General features: G+C 38.2%; 1 protein-coding gene across 4 annotated transcripts in view; it reads left to right on the forward strand.

Annotated features, from left to right (window-relative positions):
- Positions 1-26,052, forward strand: part of PREX1 (phosphatidylinositol-3,4,5-trisphosphate dependent Rac exchange factor 1) — a 176,386-nt gene that overhangs the window by 103,596 nt on the left and 46,738 nt on the right. For 3 of the 4 annotated variants that reach the window (XM_068701012.1, XM_068701011.1, XM_068701014.1), the window contains 7 exons: positions 4,828-4,961; positions 8,283-8,398; positions 9,349-9,498; positions 13,261-13,408; positions 17,454-17,554; positions 21,190-21,293; positions 21,991-22,040. In XM_068701012.1, the coding sequence (XP_068557113.1) occupies positions 4,828-4,961; positions 8,283-8,398; positions 9,349-9,498; positions 13,261-13,408; positions 17,454-17,554; positions 21,190-21,293; positions 21,991-22,040 (803 nt within the window). The remainder of the gene's footprint in view (positions 1-4,827; positions 4,962-8,282; positions 8,399-9,348; positions 9,499-13,260; positions 13,409-17,453; positions 17,555-21,189; positions 21,294-21,990; positions 22,041-26,052) is intronic. The other variant, XM_068701013.1, reaches the window with a different exon arrangement.

Below are 26,052 nucleotides of genomic sequence, written 5' to 3' on the forward strand. Positions count from 1 at the left end.
AAGCATGTACTCTGGAAGAGAGAAAAATAAAGAGAGGGAGATAACTGAGATACGAAGCTTGGGGACAGAGGAAATCTGAAAAAAAGAGCCACCCAGGAGAAATACTGGGAAGTCAGGATGATGCACAAAAGGGTTGGCAGCTTATTTTGTGATGACTTTACTTGAGGCCCTTGAGTCAGTGGAGTTGGAAGCCTCTGGGAGGTGTACCACAGGGAGTCAGTGGTGTTAAATAGTGTCATAAAGAGATTGGCATTGGCATTTAGCAAGACTGACTTTTAAAATATTGATGCTGATCATTGCCAGCTGAGGACATATTTTTAGAGGTCGTATAAACCTCCTCATGTTTGGAGTCTTGGGTGCTCTCCACAAATCTTTTTTGGGTTGTTTTTTCTGTATTTCGTATGTATTTTAAACCTTGCTCATTTTTTCTCTCAAGGATGTTCTTGGCGTCCAGCTAGAGACACGAGAGCAACCCAGATATCCAGCTGTGTATTTATTTTTTGGATAGCAAGCTCAACAAACAAAAAAGGTCATGTAATATTTGATATAGCAGGACTTCCAGAAGCAGCTAAAACCATGTCAGGTTCAATGCAACTTGTGGGTCCTCTAGGCAAGAGGCATGGTTTGAGCTCTAGAGCTCGAAACATGACTCTGAAAGTGTCCACGATGTCATAAATGAAGTGGTATCAAACTTATTGCAGTGTTGAGGGTGGGAGATGGGGTACTAATTCACAGCAACATTCTGGGCCTGAAAATCCATTTAGATTTGTTTATATGTAACAAAGTCACTTATGTCACTCACTCCAAAAGTTCAAAAAGGGAGAAGTGTTTTTTTGACTACTAGTAGTAAGCCGTGGAAAGTTACTGAATCTCCTTGTGGCATATTGAGAGGAGGCAAGCTAGCTTTATAACATAGATGTAGGCTAGTACTAAACACGATCACATTTTTTCTTTTGTGCCCATAAAGCAATTTGAAACTGAATGGCAGTGTCTTATCTTTTGGTTGCCACAGTGCCGTAGTCTTGCAAATTAAGACTTTCGTGCAAAGTGGTATGTTAGTAAAAAACTGTTTTCAGTTCTTTCAGATGGATATCACAGTTTGTGAGAAGGGTTCCTAACTCCTATCCTGTGGAATGTTGCAACTGATGAATTAAAAACATTTTTAACTTAACCATGCAAACCACAGAGCTGTCTGTTAGAGAAAGTATATAAGGCAAATGTCACATTCAGATTTTCTGTTCATCTGATGGTAATCTCTCCTAGAAAATAGAAAATCTCTTTCTCTGTTATCATGGTTTTAGATTCTGAAATGTTTATGTCCTGTATGTGTGGTTATTTACCACGTACTAATCTGATAAGGCCCATAGCTTTCAGCAGTTTTAGTACAAGCCATTGAAATTGTCAAAAAGAAGTAAACTTCAGCTTACTTACGACCAAGTTCTTTATGACTATCTGAGAGGTATCCTGACTGCGGAATATGCAAGCAGCCCAACATGAAGCTTGGCAGTAATTTTTTCGCTTAATTTGGAACAGGCTCCACCTTGCCTAGAGTATCTGTTTAACCAAACCAGCACAGTTTCACTGGTTTCTATGACCAGATGCTTTCTTACAACTGTCCCAGTGGGACCATCCCTGACCTATCTTCATCCCATTGCCATCAGCGCCACCCTCAACATTTCCAACATGAGGAACAACGTAACATCATTCGACGTCTGCCATGTCTCTTCTTGCTCCCAAGGGTCATCTCTAGCGTCACTAAGAGCAGTAGTTATTTTCTTGAGCATTTGCCTTGGTTCCTCATTTTTCCTTCAAAATCTCTGCCTACCAGTCTGTCTGTCCCTCGAATACAACCATTCTCACTATCATATGCTGACATCATCCTATCAGTCTCTTTCTGAAACATATTATAATGATGGGTCATGTTAAAGTAAGCCAAGCGTGGGGAGCCTTTGAAGACCCGCGGCTTGATCAGAGTTTTATTCATCTAAATGAACTCTCTCAGATTCATCCTTCTGGAATGCACAGAATCCTTGTAGTTGTATTTTATGGAGTAGTCTAGGCAGGCCAATTTGATTCTGGTTAATCCTTCTGGGAAACAAATATTAGTTTAATAAAGGGGGAAAAAAGTAGAGGATGCATGAGAAGTCCAGCTTTTTTGTAAAATGTTTTTGTATGGTTAGTGAAGAATCTGTTAATTACATGTTGATTATTCTGTGGGGTGAGCTCCTCCTCATGAATCCTTGTGAATTATTTTTACTACGGAATTGCTACATGAAGAATCCACACATTCTCCCAGTCTGAAATGTTTAGGGAAGCAAAACCCCCATCACAGAACAGCATGAGTTGTAAGATGTGTTAGCGCTTGGGCAGATCAAGTGTTTTATAATTGGCTGTAATTTGCAATTCCACCAGCTATGATGTTTTCTTTTTTTTGCCTGCAGCTTGGTCCTACTTAGAAAGGTGAGAAATCCTTTCTTGTCTCTGAAAACATAATATAAATCTTCCTGCTCTGTTTCTTACTATTGAAAAAAACTCTCAGATTGGTATAAATGGGAAGTAGCTAGGCCAACAGCAAACAGGAAGTGCATCAGCGATGTTCAGATACCATCATGATGGGTCTGATGGAAAAATAAAGATTCTTAGATTTTAAGGTGAGGACCAACTTATATGCTTTCACTTCCTGTACAAAATAGGCCAGATAATTTTACCTAGTAATTCTTGTGACAGTAAAAGATTAAGTCCAATTACTGATATCACTGCGCTCCTTGCTTTTGCTTCCTCTGTGTGGCTTTTAGTGAATTAAGTACTTGATGCTGAGGTGCTATGACGCCTTGATTTCTACATGGGCAAACCGTGTGGGGAACATGCTTCTATGTTATACAGTTGGTTGGTTTCTGTTCCTATTTGTGTGTGTGTTACTTGGCTTTGGGGTTATATTTCTGATATATAGTGAATTCCCATGTAGATAGTCATGGTCAGCAGGTCATTTTCAAATTAACAAGTGCTCATTCCTGGATATGTATTTCTATAGGTGGATTTAAAAAATAAAAAACATACCAGGGCAGCAGATGGAAATATTGCGTCGAACTAGCTCCTGCATGACTAAAGTACATCCCCAAAGTACAGAAAGACATACATGTATGTGGAATACACAAAACTGATGTCCGTAGTTGGCAGCCTTTAAAGAATAGCAGATTCCTTGTTAACTAAAAGCAAGACACAGCACAGCTTGCAAGGGTTGATTTAGAAAACAATGTCATTAAAACTTTATTCACACCTTTAAAGTGACTGCATTACATTTAGAAAGGCTGATTTCAATTCAGTGATTTTCCCTGAATAGCTTAATGGTAGCAGACTGCGCCTTCCTGAAAAATATTCTCTGATACAATGTCTAAAATCATTCAAACAAATCGTTTTGGGGTGACTTTCTAGATAGATCTGGATTTCATGCCTGTTCAGAGAGATGTCTTCAGTTTCTGTAAGTGGGGTGAATTACATTTTACAAGTCTTTTGTGGTATTTGTGAATATTAAAGTTAATGGACCTTTGCAAATCAAGCAGTTTTGTTGATAATGAATGGCATGCAATCCAAAGTCAGTTCTCTTTTCCAGTAAGACTCAAGACAGTGGGTCACATTATCTGATTGACTCCCTTATCTGCATGCCAACCATGGGAGGGAACCCACACTGTTACCCTAAATTATTCTTCCTTCCAACTCAAAAAGAAATGCAAAAAATATTAAGTGTTCCAGGACTGAGTAGTAAATGTTTCTTACGTCTCCATGTGTTTTCCTGAAAAGAAACCTTTTTTTTTTTTTTTTTTTTTTTTCCTGATATGATGATCTTGTACCTTTGAAGTAAGAGTAGACTAAGGGACGAGTGCCTAGGGTTTAGTCAAACCTATCTTGTTTGGTCAGTGGTGCAGCTGAAGAGCAGATTCTCAACTGTGCTCATTCAGAATGAGCAGACACTTGGAATTTGCATGTTCTGATAGTGACCCAGGACAATCCCATGGTTGATTTTCATTTGTGCCCAACTGCATTGGCCCTAAAACTCCCATCTGAAGGACTATCTGATTACTTTTCCTAGGAATAATCTGAATAACAATTTGGGGATTGAATGGTTTAGAGTAATCCACTTTGGTTTTCAGTTTGCAGGGATCCTCATGTGATTGAATGGCTTGAGCATCAAGCTCAGTTATTTGCATATCTGCAGTTCAGTGCATATGATGCCTTGCACCTAGCACAGTGTCCAAGACCTGACCTGTGGTTTTCATGGCTGCGTTTCTGACTTGCATGCGTTCATTAGAGCTCTAGAAAGGAGAGCAGCTGCATGTACTTCTAACAGAAGAGCTGGAGAGAGAGATCACCACTCAGATGATTTTCCATTGGGATGGTTAACAGTGACTTATGCCATAATTAGATCTACAATGTTAGAGAAATACCACTTTTTTTTTTTTTTTAATAAAGCTTTCCTAAAGCCATCACTTGTCATATTTTGAGTGAATACTTAGGATATGAATGGAAGACTAATGGTCTTGAGAGACTCACAAAACAACTGCTTTGAGAATGAAAGGTTTTTCTAAGGAAAACTCTCTTGGATCTAAGGAATATTTATCACAGAGTATGAGGATTTGTAAAAAAGTATTTGTAACCCAGAAAAGGCATGATGTGTTTAGTTGCAATAAGAAATTGAGGATTTCCTCTTCCTAAGTGCATCAATCATTTGGCAGTTTAATGATGTACAGATAAAATAACAGAGCTTTAGTAAAAGTGCTTCGTTGTGTGCACACAGAAAGTGAAAAATAAACGATCTCTTTTCTGTTTCAGGGATCAAATCTTACAGATATCTGCACACAGCTCTTGCTCCAAGGGACTTTGTTAAAAATCTCAGCAGGGAACATCCAAGAGAGAATGTTCTTTCTATTTGATAATCTACTCGTCTATTGCAAGAGGAAATCCAGGTGAGTCCCTCTGCTTTTATAATGGAGGTTTTATAAATGGAAGTTCGGAGGTTTTGCACATGGGAAGTATGGTCAATTACTAATCACTCACTGTACATGTATTCCCTGTTGCTGTGTAAGGCTGAGTCACAGGTGTGACTTTCCTCTGTTTTTGACTGTTGCTATTGCTTAGACTACGTGAGGAGGAAATTACTACATGGTAAGATAAATATGCCAGAGATTAATGGGGTCCCCACTTGGAGAAGCACACAATCCAAATAAAGAAGTTGATACAGTGCAAAAAAAAAAAAATCACTAAGTGAGTTCTTACAGCTGGAAAGCTTCCCAGAGCAGATGGATCTCCAAGAGTGATGTGAAGAAGCAAGCCTTGCCAACTTGTTTTGTGAGGTTGTTCTGAGCAGACAAGGGTGACATGAAAAATGATAGAAAGCCAAGAAAGGGGAAAATGGAAGACTAAGAGAACATTAGGTGGATGCAGGGCACAGAGCAAAGAGGAAGAGATGAGCAGCAAGTTGCTGTTCATTATTTGCAGCCAATATGCTTTGTGCATTGTCTTCCTTTCTTATGCTAGTGGCAATTTTTGTATCATTTTACCTTATAAAACTTAAGCATTATTAACACCTACTACTTATTATTAAAATAGTGTTGGCAGTGAGGAAGGCAATTTTCTTCTGCAGCAATTATAACGTATTTCAGTTCTAAAGCTTTTCACCTCCACACTTCTAGTGTCATTCCTGTGTCTTGGTCTTTTCTGGATTTGTCATATATCCTCTACTATTCAGATTCTCCTCTTCCTTTCCTTCCTGTAATATCCTCCCTCTTCTTCAGTTTATACCTCTTTACTGGCGATGACCAAGTGGAATGTCCAAACCAGTTAGAACTTCTCAAAAACTAGAGTGTTTTATCCAAAGAAAATTCTTCTGTTTCAAAAAGTGGGTTAAATTTCCATTTTTTTGTTCATGAAAATTTTGGAACTGTTAAGCTGGGAAAAAAAATCATGACACTAGTGTTCATACTTTGTGTGAATAATAGTGAAACTCTATAATGTAAAATACAATTTTAAAGTGAAATCTATATTAGAAATTATTACAATGTAATATAAATATTTAAATTAAAAGAAAAAATAGCACTTTAATCTTAAATGACTTCTAATGTTAACTAACTAAAGCATTCTGACATTGCTGAAATAAAGCAAGAAATAAAAAATATTTTATTTTGACACTTCACCAATTTATCAAAATTCATTCTTTCATATGAAACAGAGTTCAGAAATTAGAGTTGTCTAAAAGACAACTATTCCTTTAAAAAATCAACTTGATATCTAATTCTTTGATTCTTCAGAGCTCTTAAAAACTGTCTTTCTAGTCCTGTTTGTAGTTCAGGTTAGCCTAGCCCCTCCCGCTGTCCAGGCATTTTTCCCAGAATACTAAGATTTAGAAAACAAAATGTTCTGCTGCCTTTTAAGCAACCCTCTGTTTTTGTACAGGGATGTTACTGAGCTGCTCTGTAGTTTGGCTTGATTTCCGAGGAGGCTGCTGTAGCACTTTGATTTCCCCAAAGGATCGATATTGTTTATCTTTGTCTAATAATGTATCTTAGGCTGATGAAATGCCCAGAATCTGATTTCCATTAAAAAAATTGAATATTGTGAATTGAATTGTGTTGTCTGTTTGTAATTGCCAAATGAAAAATATATATTTAGGGATTGCTGAGTGACTTTAGTTTTGGATATTTCCTCTGTCTAGCTGCTATTTGTAATTAGTCCAGGATGGAAATGAATGTCTATCCAGTTGTGCTGCTGTGATCATTTGACCAGGTGCTTGATGAACAACCAACATGTTAGTGGAACACAGATTTTGGAAGAAAAACAAACAAACCAAAAAGAAACCACACCCTTTCTTTGTCAGTTTGCAATTTGAAATTGAGCGACTTGGTTCTTATCCCATTTATACCATGCTTGTAGAAATCACTGGAGTTTTCCTTGATCAAAAAGAGCAGTCAGAATTGTGCCCTTGATCTTCAGTAAATAGTCAACAATGCAGCCATTTGAATTTGGGCATCATCTCCTCACAACAGCATAAATTGGAGGTAGCTTTGTTGAGACTGTTTCAAAACGAGTTTAAAATCAGAATTAGAACTGTGATTTTAGATCTAAGACTGCAGTCTCATCCTTTGCAGAAGCTTTGGGAAGCCTGACAGACTGATGACATAGATTTTTTTCAGAGCTGAGTATTATTTTGTGTTTTTAGTGGTATCATAGACTGCTGTTTAAATTGAATCCTGATGTTAGGAACAATATGTTTCATGTGGGGAAGTGGGCTGAGTATTTAAAGAGTTTTATAAGGCTGCCAGTACAGCTCTTTTTTTTTTTTTTTTCCTGACTCTAACAGACATCTTTAGGAAATGATCTAATAGCTCCAAGCTCTCAGTCCCTGTCGGTCTGATTGGATGTAAATATATGGTCATCACCAAAGGTATATTTGTCACCTAAACTAGTTGTAAAAGGAAATATTGTTCAGAAAAAAAAGCATGGTGATTCTCATCGCACCTCAGTTTATCACAAATATTTCACTTTGACAGAAATCTTCTTTCCAGCTGTTTTTTACTTCAATGCTCTTTGGATCTTATGAGCACCTGGCAAGTTGCCACAATTCCCTCACTGCACAGAGTTTGGACACCTGCCATCTCAAACGGTGATCATTTGACCAGTCATGTTTCGGTTCACATAACAGGGTTGTTCTTAGATATTAAAGCTCGGCAGGTGTCAGTCGGATAGTTTTAAACCTATTGTAGACATAAAAATCAGATGCCACATGCAGAGACGTTGAACACACGTGACAGACCATGTGATACCAGCCTCTTTGCATGCTTCATTTCATATTTGGAACTTCATACACCTACCACAAGTTTCTCAAAGCTGTAGGCAAAAAGGAGGCAAATGTAACCTTTTTTCAGGTGATATTGCAGTTCTTATCCCAAACCCACGTGCAGTTCAGTTGTACTGTCATTTCAGTCAGTTGTAAAGAATGTAAATCTTAAATACATCCCAATCTTCACATAGTCTTGTAAAATAAGCCCTTTCCTGCTGTACTGATACTGTTGCACATGTTTATTTGTGAACTGACTGAGTATTCAAGTTACTTACAATCTGAGAGTGGCCATATATCATGACACTCTATATTCAAATCCTTTTTTAATAGTCATATCTCGGATTGATTTGTGCTCTTGTTTCCTGCGCCCGTTGAATCCAAAACAAGCTGTGTTGCATATACGTTATGCTATTTTTTAATGTGTATCTAACAGTCTAAATCCTAATTGCAGAGTTGCTGGGAAAAAAGCATCTAAACGGACAAAGTCAATCAATGGGTCCCTTTATATCTTCAGAGGCCGAATAAACACAGAAGTCATGGAGGTGGAGAATGTGGAGGATGGAACAGGTAAGAGAAGAAATACTGTCTTTTCACAACACAGAAAGTCCAAATCTTGTGTGGGAAATTGGCACAAAAGTATTCATCCTTCTCCTTTAATGAAGTCTTAGGTAGTTGTGTAACATCCCATGTCTTAATTCTTAGACCAACTCACACAGCTGAAAGACTGGTCATACTTTCAGGCATTAGTCCTTCATTCTGAAATGACCTTACAAAGTTTATGTATCCAGAAGCTTGTCTATTTTTTCTCTTAATCCAAGTTAATTTAGTAAAAGATTTTTAAACTTCTTTCCATTCTTTCTTTTCTTACATCTTAAGCTATTATAGCTAAAATAACAGAACTTCTAGGTCATCTTCTAGTTTAGAATACTACCAAATATTAGTCTTAGCATCAAATCAGAAGCATGGAATGTAGCTGAGAATGAAATATGGGAATAGCTGTTGCATGTCCTGACACAAGCTGGAAGAATTGATGAGTTTATGATTTCATCCACAAAGGTTGCACCTCTTAGGACTGAAGCTGTAGAGAAGACAGCTTTGTGGGCGAAGTATTGTGCTAGGAATAGGAATATGGTGATCTATTTGAATAGAACTTCAGTCATTAGTGTGCCCACTGTGGATTTTCATGAGAAAAGTTGTCAGGGCTCTTCCAAATCCGAGGTTTCACTGCCCTGGAGTCACAAGGATCCTTGATTACAGACCTTTTTTACATAATTTGCACAGGGAACAGATTTTTCAAACTGAACAACACAGGCATAGATACTCCTATTAATGTTTGTACTTCCAGGGTGGTAAGTAACAGCCAGCCACATGGACAGTCAGTAAGACTGATGCATAAGGAACACCTCAAAAATCAAGCTCTCCAAATAAGAGCATTTTAATAAAGGTGTTGCACACTGATCTGATTCAAGAAGCAGGCCTTCTATTCATCGTGTGTATTGTGCTTTGGGATTTTACAGCAGATTACCACAGCAACGGCTACACGGTGACAAATGGCTGGAAGATACACAACACAGCCAAAAACAAATGGTTTGTCTGTATGGCCAAGACTGCAGAGGACAAGCAGAAATGGCTGGATGCTATAATCAAGGAAAGAGAGCAGAGAGAGAGTAAGTGGATAAAGTATTTTCTAATGCATTGAATGAATTTGTGTAAAAAGGAGAAATTAATTGGCATGTGGAAATAAGTCTGAGAGGAAGAGAAAAGGTTGCAGTTTTTCCTCCATGTTTTGAGAAAGACTTAACATCTATCCTTAATGACAAGGAAACTCAAGTGATTGAAAATAACTGTTTCTGAATATGTGCAATTTTTATTTATTTTATGGGCTTGTGTTAGTAATATTTATCAAATTGTTTTCACTTACCAAAGGGTCGGTTTCTTTGATGCATTAAGTTACTGAAAAAAATTAAACTTTTTTTTTTTAATTTTTAATTTGTAAATAAGATAAAAATGTTTTGTATTAAAAAGTAAAATAAATATATTAGTAAAATAAAGACATGATCTCAAAGTAAGCAGAACAGCTCATGGAGGAAAAAAAGAGAAATGTTTAAATTTAGACTGAGCAGTGACAAATGAGTGCAGGTGCTTGTCACTTTTATCTTTTCTCGTGGAATGAAAGAAGAACTAAGCTTATCTTAAAATTATGTTGTACAATAAATAGGAGCAGGGTTGGAAAGCTGTGAAGCAGTGGGTGGTAAAAGTTCTGAGTTCCTTTTTAATTCAGAAGTATCCTTCACAAGTAAACCTAGTTCCCTGTTTGCTGAATGGGAACAATAGTAGCTCACTGCCAGAGGAAATGACATTTCTTTTAAAATGTTCTGTGCCTGACTTTTAGAAGGGATTCCCCTATGTGCAGATACCACTCCATTAAAGATCTAATTGCTCATCCATGCCAGTATTGAAAGAGGTCAGTCTGAACCCCGTTATCAGTAGTATGTTTTTAGGACTTGTACTTGCTATGCTATAATGTTTTAAATTTTTAAAGAACTTTTAAAGTTTAAGAAACTTACAGATCTGTCACAGAAGTTCAATGAAAGCGGGGACTCTAAAGCCTTTAATGTCCTTTGCAATCCAAACCTTATTTTTTATGTTACAATATTTTGCAGCAGTAAAACACCTAATCTGATAAACACAAATCACATTGCAGTGTTACATTATCAGAATGTAAAATATTTCTAGCATACCTTATCATGTTATGCACCTTTTGATAATAGCAAGGATACTACACTACAAATGTAGATCAAGCACAGTGTGAATTCAAAAGGACTACCTCAATGCAACGGAGAGAATCAGTTTTGATTTTTTTTTAAAGAAATGTTTTAACATTCTGAGTTGCTGATCTGTACTCATTGATCAATGCTGCAGTTCTGCATGTTTTAAATAAAATACATTTCTTGGCCCTTAGTTTTACCCTCAGAGTGCTAAATCATATCTCCAAAAGATCCAGTGAGTCTTCATTTCAGAGTGAGTTTTTTCTTTATGAGGTCACTAGCACTCTGTGGAATTTCCTATGCCTCAAGAAAAATGTGTGAGGAAAGAGAATTTCGATAAGAAGTAAAAAGACTGAACTAAGAAAACAAACCAAATACTATCAGGGAGCTTGAGAATATAGTTAGGTGAGTGAAATATCAGGAAGGGAAAGGAATTGTTCGTTAATAGAAAGTTTGTCAAAGTTTTCCATGCAGCGTTGGCTACTCTGTTTTTTTCTGACATTTTTTGTCATGTGGCTTTATGATGTGGCAGCTGACAGGAGCATGGATAAGCACGGATATTCTGGCAGACATTCCAGACTTTATTGTAAAATCTCCTTTGGATCCGAGTAATTGCAAAGTCATAGAGCTATCTGTGTTTGGATTAGAAAGTTTGGTGGGATTCCCAATTCTGTAGGATGAGTTGGGTAGAATGTGCTTTCCAGCCTGCCATTTACATCAGAGCCTGGGGAATTTGGTGATGTAAGACCACATGAGAAGTGTACTGTTACACAGGCTGGTTTCTATCACGAGTTCATGTTGCAAATTAGCCTCGGCTACCTGTGTCAGCATTTGCATTGAATTGGATCAAATCATTAGGGGAAGATGATGGAAGAATAACAGCAATAAACCAGGTGATTTGTAGAGCCAAAACATGTAGCCACATATCTGACACATGCAAGAAATGCAGTATTTGAAAGACAGTGTTGCACAAGACTAATTCCTGGAATATGCATGTCAAGCCTTTAAAACAAATGCATTAAGCATTCTGAGGAAGCTAGAAGGCAGCTCTGATGTGACACAGAAGACTGTTCATTTGTTAATTTGACAAGTTCAGTATCTTACCATAAAGCAACAGAATGTAAATGCAGTTAGGTGACCTGCTATTCCCAACAAATAAACAGTTTTCATTTTCTAGCCTTGCACTGATCACTTAAACTCTACCTAATGTCAGTCTCTGTAAAAGTTAGGCAAGTAAATCCAAGGCCAGTTCAGACTTTGAATTGATCTTAGAGATGCCCAAACTATGAGACTGTTTCAGACTCAGAGTTCCCTAGGTCTGCAAGTGAATTTGTGCTGCCTGTATTCAGAAGAGTCCTGGTCATGACTCAAAACATGATTAGGAGAACAAATGTCTGCCGAGTCTTGCTTCCTGCTCTGTTAGTTAGTTAGTTATGCTAATGCACTTAGAGATTTGTATTTTCAACACTCTGCATGTCAGGTGATTTTTGGTGAGATACAGGAAAGAGGAGTGGAAAAAAAAAAAAAGCACGAGCATAACAGCATTCAGAGCACTTGATTGAAACTCAAGAGGCTCATGCCTTTCTCTCTGAAAAGTTCAAATGTGCAATTTCAGGTCCCCAGCTGAGTCCGATTCAATTTTGGACCTGCACTAGACTATCTAAATCTAATCCATGATTTACATACATGCACATATATGCCTAGGAAACGTATATGTAGCAAAGCATAGCCAGAAAACAAAATGGTTAGTTCAGGCTAGAAGTGACAAAGCGTTCTCTGCAGCAAAGCAACTTTTTTAATGTGCTGTCCTCTTAAAGCAATTTGCACTTTATTTGTAGACGAAACTCATTTTCCAGGCTTTTTTGACAAATTTAAAGAATGTCAGAAAATGTGAGTTACAAGGACAGTTATTGTAACATAGAAAGCTATTCTTTTCAGAGATCTTCCTCCTGACTATACCACTTTGAAAGTTAACGTGCTATGTGGTAACTCATACAAAGTGGAGGTGAAATTTTCTCTGTATCCAATTATCTATCATTCCTTAAATCACTCAGTATTTCTTTCAATGACTGGATAATAGGATTTTCAAACTGAATTTTAGCCTAGGGGTATTAGTAAATAGGCTAATTAAGAAAGGATGAGAAAATAATGTTCCCGTCTACCTCTGATTTATTTGAGGATGTGAATTTGATGTCAGCAGTTCTGTATTTTTGGCTTCAAGTAATAGAACACTCAAAAAGTCATCTGCTCTGTCAAGCATAGAGGTGCCTTGAACACGCCTTATGAAGGCAGTTATTTCAGGGTCAAAAGTGAAATTGCAACAGGAATTCAGTTTCAAAAGGTATATATTTTCTCTCTCTTTATTTGGAACTTAATCCATGTTCTGTAAACCATTCTACTTCTGTGCTGTGATGGGCCCATAAGCTTAAAGGTACTTTTAAAAACTGGGAAGAAAAGCTGTGAACCTCTCTGATGTGCTACGTGCACCGATGACAGATTTGCACTCAGATCAATAAGTGATCCAATTTCCCTTTTATTTGGAAAATAAACCTCTTCATTTTTGTGTTTCTATCACTGTCTGCTTGGCCTCAGCATTTGACTTTGAGGAACCACTTTTTTCTAATGCTAAGGGTCTGAAGGAAATCCTGCTTTGTATTCCAGGTTTGAAACTGGGAATGGAGAGGGATGCATACGTCATGATTGCAGAGAAAGGAGAGAAGCTGTACCAAATGATGATGAGCAAGAAAGTGAACCTTATCAAAGACAGGAGGAGAAAACTAAGTACTGTTCCCAAGTGCTTTCTTGGCAAGTAAGTGGCATTTGAATTGAAAAGCCCTTTTCATAGCAATTAAAGAATGGACTCTGAATTTTCTGCGAATGGCATTGTGAGGTCAGATTAGATGTGCTTTGATGGAGCTTATTGAAAAGGCCTAACCCTCATTACAATTTTTATTAAAATTAATCACCAATTTCTATTTTATGCTGAACAGTGACAGCTTCTTCTGTTGTACAGTAACACACAACAGCTGTTTCAAATCAGCCAAAGGAGTAAAAAAAGTATCTTAACTCCCAGAAGCTCTGGGCTCTTAGTGGCCTAACCTGTATCCTCTTTTGTATGCAAGTAGATGCTGACCAGATAAGGTTTAAATCCAGCAGAGCTGTCCTGCTCTCAGGACTGAATATCCTGTTTGCCAGTGCAGCAGACAAAAACGAAAGATTATCCATTAATTTCCCTTCCTTCCCTGTGGTCTCTGTAATGGCATTTTGCAGGCAGCACTCCTTGTTTACAGCGTGCCGAAATGATGCTTTGGCTTTCAGCCTGACAGAATACAGTCTAGTAGCATAGGCTGGTAATGTTATTGCTATATGAAAACCTCTTGTGGAGATTTGACCAGGCTGCCTACAGGTATCCTGATCTCTGACAAAAGCATTATTTTGGCTAATTTTCCAGCCTCTGCCATTCTAAACAAAACAAAACAAACAAAGAAACAAAAACTTCTGCTGATGTCTTTTGAGTTGCTTGTTAATGCAGTCCTGGGCAACTCAGTTGAGTGCAACTCAGTCGGTGCAATGCAGTCATGACTCACAGACTTTTCATATCATTCCCAGGGCTTGCCCTGAACAATGCTTTTTGGCTGTGACCTATTCTTTTTTTTTTTTTCAGATATTTCTGCCTAAGGGAGTGTCCTGCTTTCAGTTAGAACAGAGTTAATTTACTAGTAGCTGGTAGAATGCTATGTTTTGGCTTAGAATGAGAAGAGTGCTGATAACACCCCGATGTTTTAATTGTTGCAGAGCAGTGCTTATACTGAGCCAAGGACATCTCAGCTTCTTGCTCTGTCCTGCCAATGGGCAGGATGGGGGTGCAGCAAGAGCTGGGAGGGGACAGACCCAGGACAGGTGACCCAAACTAGCCAAAGGGGTATTCCATCCCATCTGACGTCATGCTAAACAATATATATGGGTGGCTAGCCGGGAGAGGGGGGCAGACTGCTTGGGGTTAGGCTGGGCATTGGTCTGCGGGTGGTGAGCAATTGCATTGTGCATCACTTGTTTGTACACATTATTAGTAGTAGTACTATTATCATCGTTGTATTATTATTATTATTGTTATTATTGTTATTGTTATTATTATTTTCCTGTCTTATTAAACTGTCTTTATTTCAACTCATGGGCTTTACTTTCAATTTCTCTCCTCTGTCCCAGAGAGGGAGGGGGGAGGGTGAGCGAACGGCTGTGTGGTGTTTAGCTGCTGGTCGGGTTAAACCATGACAGGGAGAAACTAAGGAGTGTGCTGAGATGTACTTAGTGGTTTTCTGGTAAATGCAGCTGAGAGTAACACTAAGGCCACAAAAGTAATTTTTCTCTTGGCCTTTGGATATTAGATAGCATCTAATAATTCAAGAAATAAAATGTGGTTGTAGTGGAAAAAAAAAAAAAGCATGAACTACTTCTAACAACCTTAGAAATATCATGCGTTTATTTATAAGGCTGTTTATGGCACTGGTCTGCAAATCCTTTTTCCTGACCACTCTTTGGGTGTACTGGCATTGAGGCATATGAGCGGTGATATGATCTGCAGTCTGGGTGTTGAAGCCAATATATGTAAATGATCTGTTTGCCATGCTTCTTTTCAGGACTGCACCAAATTGATTGCAAAGCCTTGACCTGTACTGAGCTTGTGATAGAGAGAATTTGTTAATCTCAAGAGATTCCAGACATATCTGATCATATTGCACGACCCTGAATTCAGCTGGATTTTCCTTTGTATTTCCTGAGTAGAAACCTAGCTGTTCTCAGTCCCTTACTTTCAGGGGAAGAGCTGGGAATAGTGTCTTGGCTGGCATGCTAGCTGAGAACTCAGCATGGCAGTAAGAGAAGTGGGGATGCTCTCAGGTATACTGAGAACTGCTTAGAACAAGATGAGGAAACAAGTTTTGCCGTTCACTTTGTAAGTTGATGTTTTTTTAGCAAGTCTACCATACACTAAAAAAAAACCCACCTCTGAATATTTCTGGATCACACACTTTACAGTTTTTTGTAAAACTTTTGGAGCAAATGATGATTGATTTTGCTTATGAATCAAATACCACACAAGTCTCACAGTAAATTTTAAGAAAACTATCCCATAGTGCTGAAGCTTCAGAGCTGCGAGAGTACATTCGCTTCTTTTGTTTTTCCAATGCTCAATTTCAGACTTTAAGATGACTGCCTTGCATTTAGAATCCCAATAAACTCCAGGTCCAAATGAAAGACGTAGAGGTCAGCAATGTTCTGCTGTGGTTTAGGGCAGTTGTTTAAGTGCTATAAACTGTCATAGACGTATTGCACTTGATGGAAAATGTAGTGACTGGGCATCAGCCCGGGCACCTAACATGATTACTGTCAGTGGCCAGCAGGTATGGGATGGGGCAGTCCACAGGGTATATGTCTTGTATTCCCAGTAATCGATAGGGAGGACTATTCTTACTTCTCCTTCTGCAGTTTATGTTCTGTGTTTCAGCTTCTGAAAGCTTTTAGAAACAGTTCAGAATCACTGGGAAATTAAGGATGAGCTTTCCTTCTGAGATACAGAGCCTGACTCATCACTACAGCCTACGGCTTTAGGAGTTTTACAAAATCTGCTGGTTTCCATGGGATTCCCCTGGCGCAGCTGAATAGATTCTGCTGCTGCTTCTACATTATGACAGAGTGGCCCCTCAGCAAAATGAAGTTTTTGTTATTGAAGTTGTTGTTGTTATTCTAAAGGCACGATGTAAATACTACCTACAGCTTAGATGAGTCAGTTCTGATAAACATGAAGAGACTAAAAATACTTCATTTAGAGCCCACAGTTGGAGGCATGGATGCTGGTTTTGATAAGCAGCAATCCTCCGCAGATTGGCAAGCACCCAAGTGGTTTATTGAACTCAGATTTCCCATATGTTGTGCTACTTTATATATTCCTTTTGTTCTTTCTTTATGAATTTAACACATTTCTAGTGTAATTAATAATTAACTTGGCAAACAACTCTGATCCCCCTAGGGCTCTGGCAGTACTTGCAATGTAAATTTTTCTGTACTTACTGTTTCTAATTGAGTAACATCCTACGTATTTATCCATTTCTGTTTTGTATTCTGCCCATGTGTGCAACTCTGCCCCTCACCAGAGAGAGGTTTTATTTCATGCTGCTTATGCAGACAGACTTAGCACCTTTTGTTTGTAAATTAGAAACATCATTTATGTATCTCACCATCAGCAGCTTCAGTAAATGACCTTAAATTAACCTGTTAGGGGCACTTGTGCTGTTCTGTGCTTGAATTCAGTGAGTTTGAATCTTCTGTCCTAAGTCTTACTGTGATTCCTTTTAAAGCCAGCACACTTACAACACTGAGGGGGAAAAGAATCAGAGCCAGTGAAGAAAGGTGAACTATGTAATGAAGTCAGACCATGAACTCTGGTTGGATGAGTAGCCTGAATTGAAATAGCTGTTTTCTCTTTTGTGCATAAGCTTTTTAAGGTCATTAGTTAATCTTGCTTTCCTGCTCCCCTTCAAATGTCTGCATAAAGTAAGGATCTGCAGCAGCTTTATAGATTCAGCAAGGTCTTCCCTCATTTTGTGTGTCTGTTAATTATGATGACCTAAGAGGAGTGGTGGGAAAAGTCATGAACAGGAGATCTGGATATTCTGCAGAACATTTCTGCCAGAAATGTACAAAACTGAGCCGCACAGAAGAGGAATCACTCCTCACAACAGTTTTCACACATGCTTCAAGGACGGTGTCACCTGTGGTTGGCTGAGGGCTTGCAGGTATATGTCTGCTTATATTCAGAGAGAAAAAGACAATTGTTTCTGTTCTGCTTTCCTTTGCAGTGAGTTTGTATCATGGCTCACAGAGATTGGGGAGATAAGCAAACCTGAGGAAGGGGTCAACCTGGGACAGGCACTATTGGAAAATGGAATTATTCATCATGGTGAGTGCTCCATGCCATAAAGAGATGCCAGATTTCAATAATGCCTTGGAAATGAGGGTGGAAAACTGACTGAGGGTGTTCATATGATGTTTGAATGCTTTTCTGTACTATACCCATCAAATGCTCAGTTGTTAGTGACTTTTGGGATTAATGGGATTAAAACAAGACTCATTGGGTATCCTAAAAGCATTTATGACTGCAGTTGCTTTATTTCTCTGCAATATCTTTGTTGTCGTGTACACAGACTATATCAGGTATGTATTCATTTATGTTTTGTGTGGTTGAAAATCTTTAGTGATCATTAATACAGCTTTCCATGTGGGACATCAACAATACAAATAAAAGTTCAGCAGTACTCTTTTAGAATGGTGCACAGGTAAAAAAGAGTGAGGGGCTCCAGATGCTGGGTCATTCTTTCTTGTGAGACTGCTTCTTGGAGAGAGAAGACATGATGGAAGGTTTCTGTGGGATTTGTTATTTTCAGCTCATTTTGCAAAAGTCTTTCTCTTTAACATAGCAATGCATTATATTTCTTCATTGTACCCAGCAGATGACCTTGAAGTCATGTAGCGGTGGGTAGCACAAGGCACTTGTTTGAAACTTTTCTTTGCTGTCTGCCTTTCTACTAAACAAGGACTTTTGCCAGATGATGTCCTTTAACTTCAGGTATCTCCTGCTGTTTCCTGCTATTTTCATGTTTTGGTATGCAGACAGAGCAACACATTCATATTTTATTTAAGCAGCAAATGTCCCAATTTCAGTTCTCAGGTGAGTTTAGCTGCAAAATGTACTTCAAAGGGATAAGGCATTTAGGTCTCAAATCACCAATGGTCTGTATTTCCATACAGACCATTTCCAATCTCTTGGAAACCAATTTAAATAGGGGAACCGTTTAATTAGGCAAGTATTGCTTTAATCTCTTGGTATCACATCTCCATAAACTTGTCTTTCAGGTGACAACACTATTAAGAAATAATGTATATTTTCTTCCTTTAATTACCACAGAGAAATCTAATATTAGCAGCATGATAATCCTTCATACCCGTACACTTTTACCCCCAGTTACCTAGACATACTTTTTGGCACATTCAGACTTAAAAAGGCCAAAGACTGGAAGGAATTGATGCTTGCTTAGGTAACAAAATATTTGTTTTTGCTAAAATGTGTAGGGAGAAGCCTATCACGTCAGATTCAAGTGAGATTTTATATGCACGAGGTCACAAGCGTTGAATGCTTTTAAGTACTTGTCCCTAACTCTGGCTCTGGAGAACTGGAACGCTCTGTCTTCAATGTGTAGGAATCCCCCTTTGAATGAAGGTTACTCTTTTGCATTCACACCCTTACTTGCCTGAATTCTTAATGTGTGCAGTTGAACTGTCAATGCAAAAAGCTCTTCTGAGACTTGCTATTTCGTGAGCGTTTACCCTGCTGCAGCTTCATACTCTGACCCTTTTGGCAGTGTCCTCCCTATCTAAACACAAATTTTACAGCTCAGAGGAAGTTGTGCTGTCATATCCACTGCTTCCCTCATTCAAACACACTGAGCAAGGCACATCTGATTGGTTTTAATGTTACCTTTACCTTGAGGTCCTGATACTATTGTATATAATGAGAGTTAGCGCTAGACGTTAGAAAGTATTTGCAGTGCTACATTTAGTTAAGGAAATACCCCTTGAAATCTTGATAAATCATTATAAAAGAAAATTTTCCATTCTGTGTCTCCTCATATATCAAGAACTTAAAACTTAAGCACCACCATGAAGCCCTTACCCTTCCTCTATATTAAGCAATATCTTTTATCTTTTGATTTCACTTGGCTTAACATTACTGTCAGGTGAAAACTGCTGATCTTTCAGCCTGCCTGAGAAGCAGGGCCATAGAAGATTGCTGAGTGGCAGAGTGCTGAGCTCTGTGCATTTTATCACTCCTTTTCCTCTGTCTCCTTTTATTCTGTCTTTTTTATCTGGGACTGCTGATGTGCAAGTTCTGGTACCTGCCACAGACAGTACAAGTGATCAGAACCTCATCTACTGTGTGCTGGCCACAAAAGACACTTTGTGCAGACCTGGTTCTCAATGGAATTCAAAACACAAAATCCAGAGCAGACAGACTCTCTAAGAAGAGAGTCTAACACAGGCCAGAGATTCAACCATATAGAAAAGTAGATGCACCTGATCCAGCAAATTTTGTTTTACTCTGTGAAAAATATCACCACAAATAGGAATCTTTATGACATATTCACAGACCGGCGTGTTGTACATGATGAGGAAAAGTCTTCAGAATTTCCGTTTTTTGCCTTCTAAGCAATCACTCTACCCACTCTGCAAGGGGAAGGCTAAGTCTCAAACTGAATCCTGGTACTTCTGAGTTGCTCTAACCCAGTGCAATCCCTTGTCTCAGGGTAATCAAACTCAGTCTAATGTGCACCTTAAATAGTAAAAATCCCGATTGTCTTTCAGTTCATCAAACACAGTCTATGCTGTGAAATACTGCATCCAAAATCTTAAAGGGTGCTCCAGCACAAAGGCATAGCTACAGTTTTGTTCCACTGGCAAAGGCAGAAAAGATAATTGTGACTAAGCTACCCTACCTTCATCTGCTCTCTGCTTGGGTTGCTGTTTTCCAGATCTCCCTCTTTTTTATGCAGTTGTAACTGGTCTCCATTAAGTTAAGTTGTGAACAATGGCATTTCTACACAGGGTATTGTAAAATCTGGAAGATACTTTATTGCTTATTTTGAATTTGAATATTCTTTGGAACCTAATAGTTTTCACCTGTTTATTAATCAGTGAAACAAGTAGTTTCTACCACAAATTACTATCTTCACTATGAGGTTTTCACTTCTGTAATAGTTTACCTTAGAATGGAGCCAGGATAAGCCTATGTCTAATTGGATATGGACTTCAACCCTCTTCTGATTTGGTCCATTGGATAAAACTGTTTGAAACTGGATATGTTTTTTTTAACACTTCTGATTTCGGCCAGTGCTCCTTTTGAAATGGTTGCTTATCACACTGCAACATCTTTTGTGCGCTTGTCTTTATAGGCTGTTAGTATATAGCATGACCCAATGAATTTTAAGCTATTCTACTATAGAATAGCTATTCTGGTTGAAAAAGCAGTTTTTCAAAAGTGCTGTTTAATTTTTAGAAGGAACTCGCTACTAAACACAAGGACCTTAGTAGAAGAATACTTCCACCAGCTGTAGTTCCTCCCACCAGAATACTCTCTGCTTTTGGAAGTGCAGAACTTTAGGCAGCTGCAGAAAAGGCTATACTGCTGTGGTAACTGTTGTGGGAATTTGCAGGCACTTTATTCAAAACTCAACAAAAAAAATCAGACAACCTCAATTGCCTTCACTAGGGCCATTTCCAAAGCTTTACATAAATTGAATCTGATGCAAAGGGAAGAAATTTCAATTTTACTGGAGCCATGGTATTTTAGGAAACGGCTTTTGTTAGTGAAACTGTTCAGAAGTGCACAGAAGCATGTAAATCCACAAGGAGAGATGTGAAAAGTTGAGTCTTCTCTTCAGAAACCAACTGATACCAATTAATCTCTAGGTACAAAAGTACCAGCTGGCCTGTATAGCAGGGGAGAAAAGACTGATTTTAACTATCATGCTGATGTTTTAGTTTCAGATAAGCACCAGTTTAAGAATGAGCAGGTGATGTACAGATTTCGCTATGATGATGGAACATATAAACCAAGAAGTGAATTGGAAGACATCATGTCCAAGGTTTGTTACCATTCTTGTGATTTGTATAAGAACCCCCAAAGAGTTTCCTCTGCCTCTAAATGCTGGTGAACTGTTGGATAGGAGATCCCTAATGCTGTTTACCTTTGTTGTATTCAGCTCTCCATACTAATGCCATAAGAGACATTCAGTCTAGGGAGAGGAAACAGAGCTTAGCCATAAATAACAATACAGTTGTGACTATGCCCAAGACTGCTTTTTAAAATCCTAATACAGTTTAAAAAGGGTCTGAAAAAAATGGTAGGCCATAATGCAGCATGTCTGTTGAAAATGTAGGCATTATGGTTCAGGGAGATAGAAGATATCAATATTTAACTGCTGCTTCTGATAAGTGTATGTCAAATGAGTTCTGCTGACCCATATATGCCATATATTATTTAATAAATTGGATTTCTTCTCATGGACATCAGTTCATGGGTTAATTGCTAGGAAGGATTAATGGAGAAAATGTTGGAATGGATTTGATTAGAGATAAAAGTGTATTTTTCAGTTTCTGGAGGCAGGGAAATAAGAAAAAATTGTTTGACAGAGGATAAAGGATTTGTTTTGAAAAACAGTTAATCAATAGATAATTCTGGCTGAGTAAAGACAGCAGTGTCCAAGTTTTGCTAGCTGTAGCTAATCAGCATTTTTTGGACAAAGAAAAAAGTAATAATATCATCTATTTTTCCTTCTTCAGGGTGTGAGACTCTACTGCAGACTACACTGCCTGTATACTCCAGTGGTAAAGTAAGTTCACCTACGTGATCACCTCACATACAGTATCTGGCTTTGTTAAAGGGACAACATGCTGCTATTTAAATCTTGCTTCTTTCTCATTATAAACTGTAATAAACATTTTTGTGGCTCTTTTACTTTCCTCCTATCTCCACAATTCAGTTCTGTAATTGGACTTCTGTTGGAGGATGTTTGAACTGGATTTTGGGAGAGTGAAAGGCTGGTGTTGCATTCTTCCTGGCATGTGCTTCTTCTTCCAGTTCACGAGAGCTATTAGCATGCCACAAGTTTATTTGTGTATTCTGGCATTTTCTGTGAGATAAAGTAGGTGTGATTAATGAGTGACTACTGATTCAGGGCAGATTTTGTAGTGTAGATGATGTATTATTTGGTTATAGAAAATGTAAACAGATGCTGAAGTGATGTGAGCAGATGCCAACGCGATGCTAGAATGCTTTCATTCAAAGAGCCCTAAACAAACAACAACCAATCAAAAGTGAAATAAAACATGAAATTGTAATATGAAAAAAAAAAAAAAAAAGAAAATCTTGAATGGAGTCTTCAGAACTTGGCTTTATATAAATGAATTCTAAAGAATAGAGGGAACTTACCTCTATTCTTTTATTACATTATTTTATTTTATTTTATTTTGTTATTTTATTTTATGTTATTTTATTTTATGTTATGTTATTTTATTTTATTTTATTTTATTTTATTTTATTTTATTATTTATTATTTATTATTTATTACTTGCAGTTAGTTAAGCCTCCCAGCCCACAGGAGATGATTTGCAATCATCGTTGCCTTACTGTGACATCAGATGAACATTTCTGGCCTGTAATGGAACCCACCGTGAACCACTCGTGTTCTGTTTAGTTGCCTATGATTGAGAATTGGGCATTTTTACTGAAGAGAATTTAATTTTTACATAGAAAAATTGGATGAGGAAGAAGTCCTAAATTCAGTACAGTTTCCCTCTTGTCCCTGAGTTAAGCAGCTGCAAAGATAGTTACACTTTATAAGCCATATTGATTGTAAATTGTTTTTGTTGTTGTTGTTTGTTTGTTTCTGTTTTTGCCAGAATAGCCATTCTACAATAATAGAGATTTCAGTCAGCCTGAAGGGTAAGGAGAGCAGGAAAGTGTGATGCAGCCCTGGTAGGCAAAGTAGTGATGTGTATGGATGTGTGTGTATTTGTACACACACACACATTTCACTCCTTAAGATGGTAATTCACATGCAACGTAGGAAAAATGTTAAGCAAACCTGAAGAAATGTCTCTGGCCTCAGGTTACCTGCAAAGCGAGAGGGATGTAGTCTTAAGCTTTAGGGAATCGGCAAAGAGAAAATTACTACCACAGGCCTGTCCTGCGCTGTTTTATCAATGTGCTGCTTTTGTAATAAATCTCAGCTGGAGAACCTTCGTATATCAGGAGTAATCTGTATCGTACTTGTAGCAGCATGTAACTAAACTGCGTGTGACCAGTGAAAAATTTGCAGACTCAGAATTTTTAGGATCCTTCTGGACAGACTGAACATTTTGAGTATGTTTGGGCTCTTCTTCCAGCCATTTGCTTTCCTACTCACCCTTCCTTTATTTCCTTATTAGACATCTTTTCATGTCTTCTGTTCATATCTTTTTGCCTCTGATAAGCCTAACATTTCAGGAGGTAGTTTTTTGCCAAAAGTTATTTGTGCAAACCCTTTGACTTTCTGCTCTGCCTTTGGACCACTGCTGTGTTTGGAATCTTCAGACTGCTGATACCTGCAATCATGCTATCAGGGTGGGAAAGATCTTTTCATAGTGCAACGTTACTTCTAGAAAATCAGGAAAACTTCTTGCAGTGCCTGGTGCAAGTGCCAAGAGAATCTGGAGGAATCAAAGTTCACCATTCAATTATTTTGTGGGCAGCCATGGAATACGTTTTTGCTTAGTTGTCTTCCCTTGTGGCTTGGGAGAGTGTATGCAACTTTTGTCTTTATGTTTTTTTTTAAGTAGAGTCTGACATTAATGTACTTTGAGGACAAGGTATTGTACCACACTTGCAAAAAAGCATGCTACTTTGAGGAATGATGTATGAAAGGTTTCAGAAGAATGTTAGATATAGAAGAGGTTCTGAATATGTCTCTGACCTACTTCAGGGCAGTTTGTGAGGGCAGGAAAACTTGTTCCCTGTTTATATGTTTAATGGACAATATTTCAGTGTGTAGATGAAATACAGCCTGTGGGGAACATTATATTTCTCTAGTTTCTGTGCGGCAGCAAGGTTCTGCCAACATTTCAATGGTTCCCACTTCTATATTTGACTGTTCACCTGCAGGTTGTGGTTGTGGATAACATTCTGTGATGCGTGCTCCTCTCTTGTTCAGGCTAAATTGAAAGGGGGAAAAAGTCAGTGAACTAATGTTGAAATATTCATTCTGGATAAGCATTTAAGAACAAGCAGTGAAAAACTGGCCTCGGAGCAAGATCCTAGTGCGAGTTTATTCAAAGCTCTATGCCAGCATCTCTATTAAAACATAGGGAGTTGCTTCTCACAATCTGGAAACCCCTACTCATTAGTACTCAATATTTTAATGCTTTCCTTTATTGTTCTGACATTTCAAAAGCACATTTTCTCAAGATAAGAGTATAAGAGGGGAAAACTGCCCAGAAAACTCCCACAGTTTTGTGCTGGGCTTAGCACATTACTGGAAGACAAGGTGAAAAATATGCCTAAGCACTATGAGGAAAACTTTTGTTCTGAGGATATATTTATGGAAATGCTGTCATGCTTGTTTTTTTTTTTTTAGTACCAAGTTTTGAAAGTTCTGTTTCCCTTTCTAATTTCTCACACCCTGCATTCTGCTTTTCTGCTGCATTTAATTACAAAAGAAAGTCACAGCATATTTTTATCTGTAGATGATTAGCGAAAGGGAAACATAGGTAGTATGAAGTTTTAGATGGTGCTTTGATTTTAGATTTTTAGAAAAGAAGGAAGTATTAGATGGTGTGGTGCTGATGAAGGAGGTCGATCTGACAGAACAAAACACTAAGGTCTTCTCTTGAGATGCTGTTACAGATATATCCAGACTGTAAAACAGTCACAGTGGCTGTGAAAGTTTCCTTCCACAGTCATGCCAGTGGACCTCAGGCTTGAAATAGAAGGATCACCTCCGAGGGTGAGAGGAGAATTAATTCTCCATGGCCCATTCAGGATTTGGCCTCTCTACTGAGGCTCTTAAAAAGAGAGAGCCAATTAATGCAAATGAATTGCAGTAGTGGCTTTTGTGATGTGGAACTAGGAACTGGATCAAGACCACCAAACTTTTTTCATGTCAGCCGATAAACAGGCTTAAAATGGAAAGATCTTTTCACTCCCTCATGAGCAGGATTGAATGTAGTGACCTGGAGGAGAAAGGTGTTAGAGCCCAATGTTCTGAGACACATACTACTCTTATATTTGTATCAAAATTCTTCAGAAGTACTATGTGAAAGACTGAAAACATCAGCTATCTCCATCGCTCTGAGGAGATGAATGGAAGGAAACTGCAAAATGCAGTAACTTACAATGGCGTTTCATTGCCTGATTTCAGGACCAGTGCTGCTGCCTAGAAGGGCTGAATGTGAGATGGTACAAGTTGTGTTACAAGATCTAAATGTAACACTTCTTTTTCATTTGCACTGACTGAAATTAGCTAATGCCATAAAGGAACACTCTATTTGTATCTGGCTGCTCAGGTATTTTGCTCAAGGAAGTAAAATCCAAACAGGTGAGGACAATCAGCAGAATCTCTCTTGACAGAGTAGGCTAAAAGGTCCTTAATTCAGGGAACCTAGCAAAAGGGCTCACAGAGGGAATATGCAGGGTGACTGCCTATGAATGTCAGTGGGCAAACACTTAAAAAGCAGAACTGTTTAACCTAACAGATGGACCTGGCACAGACCCAGTAAATATAAACTGGGTACGATTGCCGTTAGGATGGAAACAATATGATTTCCTGCTAGAAGAATGCGATTTTCAACAGGCACAATGGTGGCAAT

This window comes from Anas acuta, chromosome 16, assembly GCF_963932015.1.
Source record: "Anas acuta chromosome 16, bAnaAcu1.1, whole genome shotgun sequence".
Classification (NCBI taxonomy): Eukaryota; Metazoa; Chordata; class Aves; order Anseriformes; family Anatidae; genus Anas; species Anas acuta.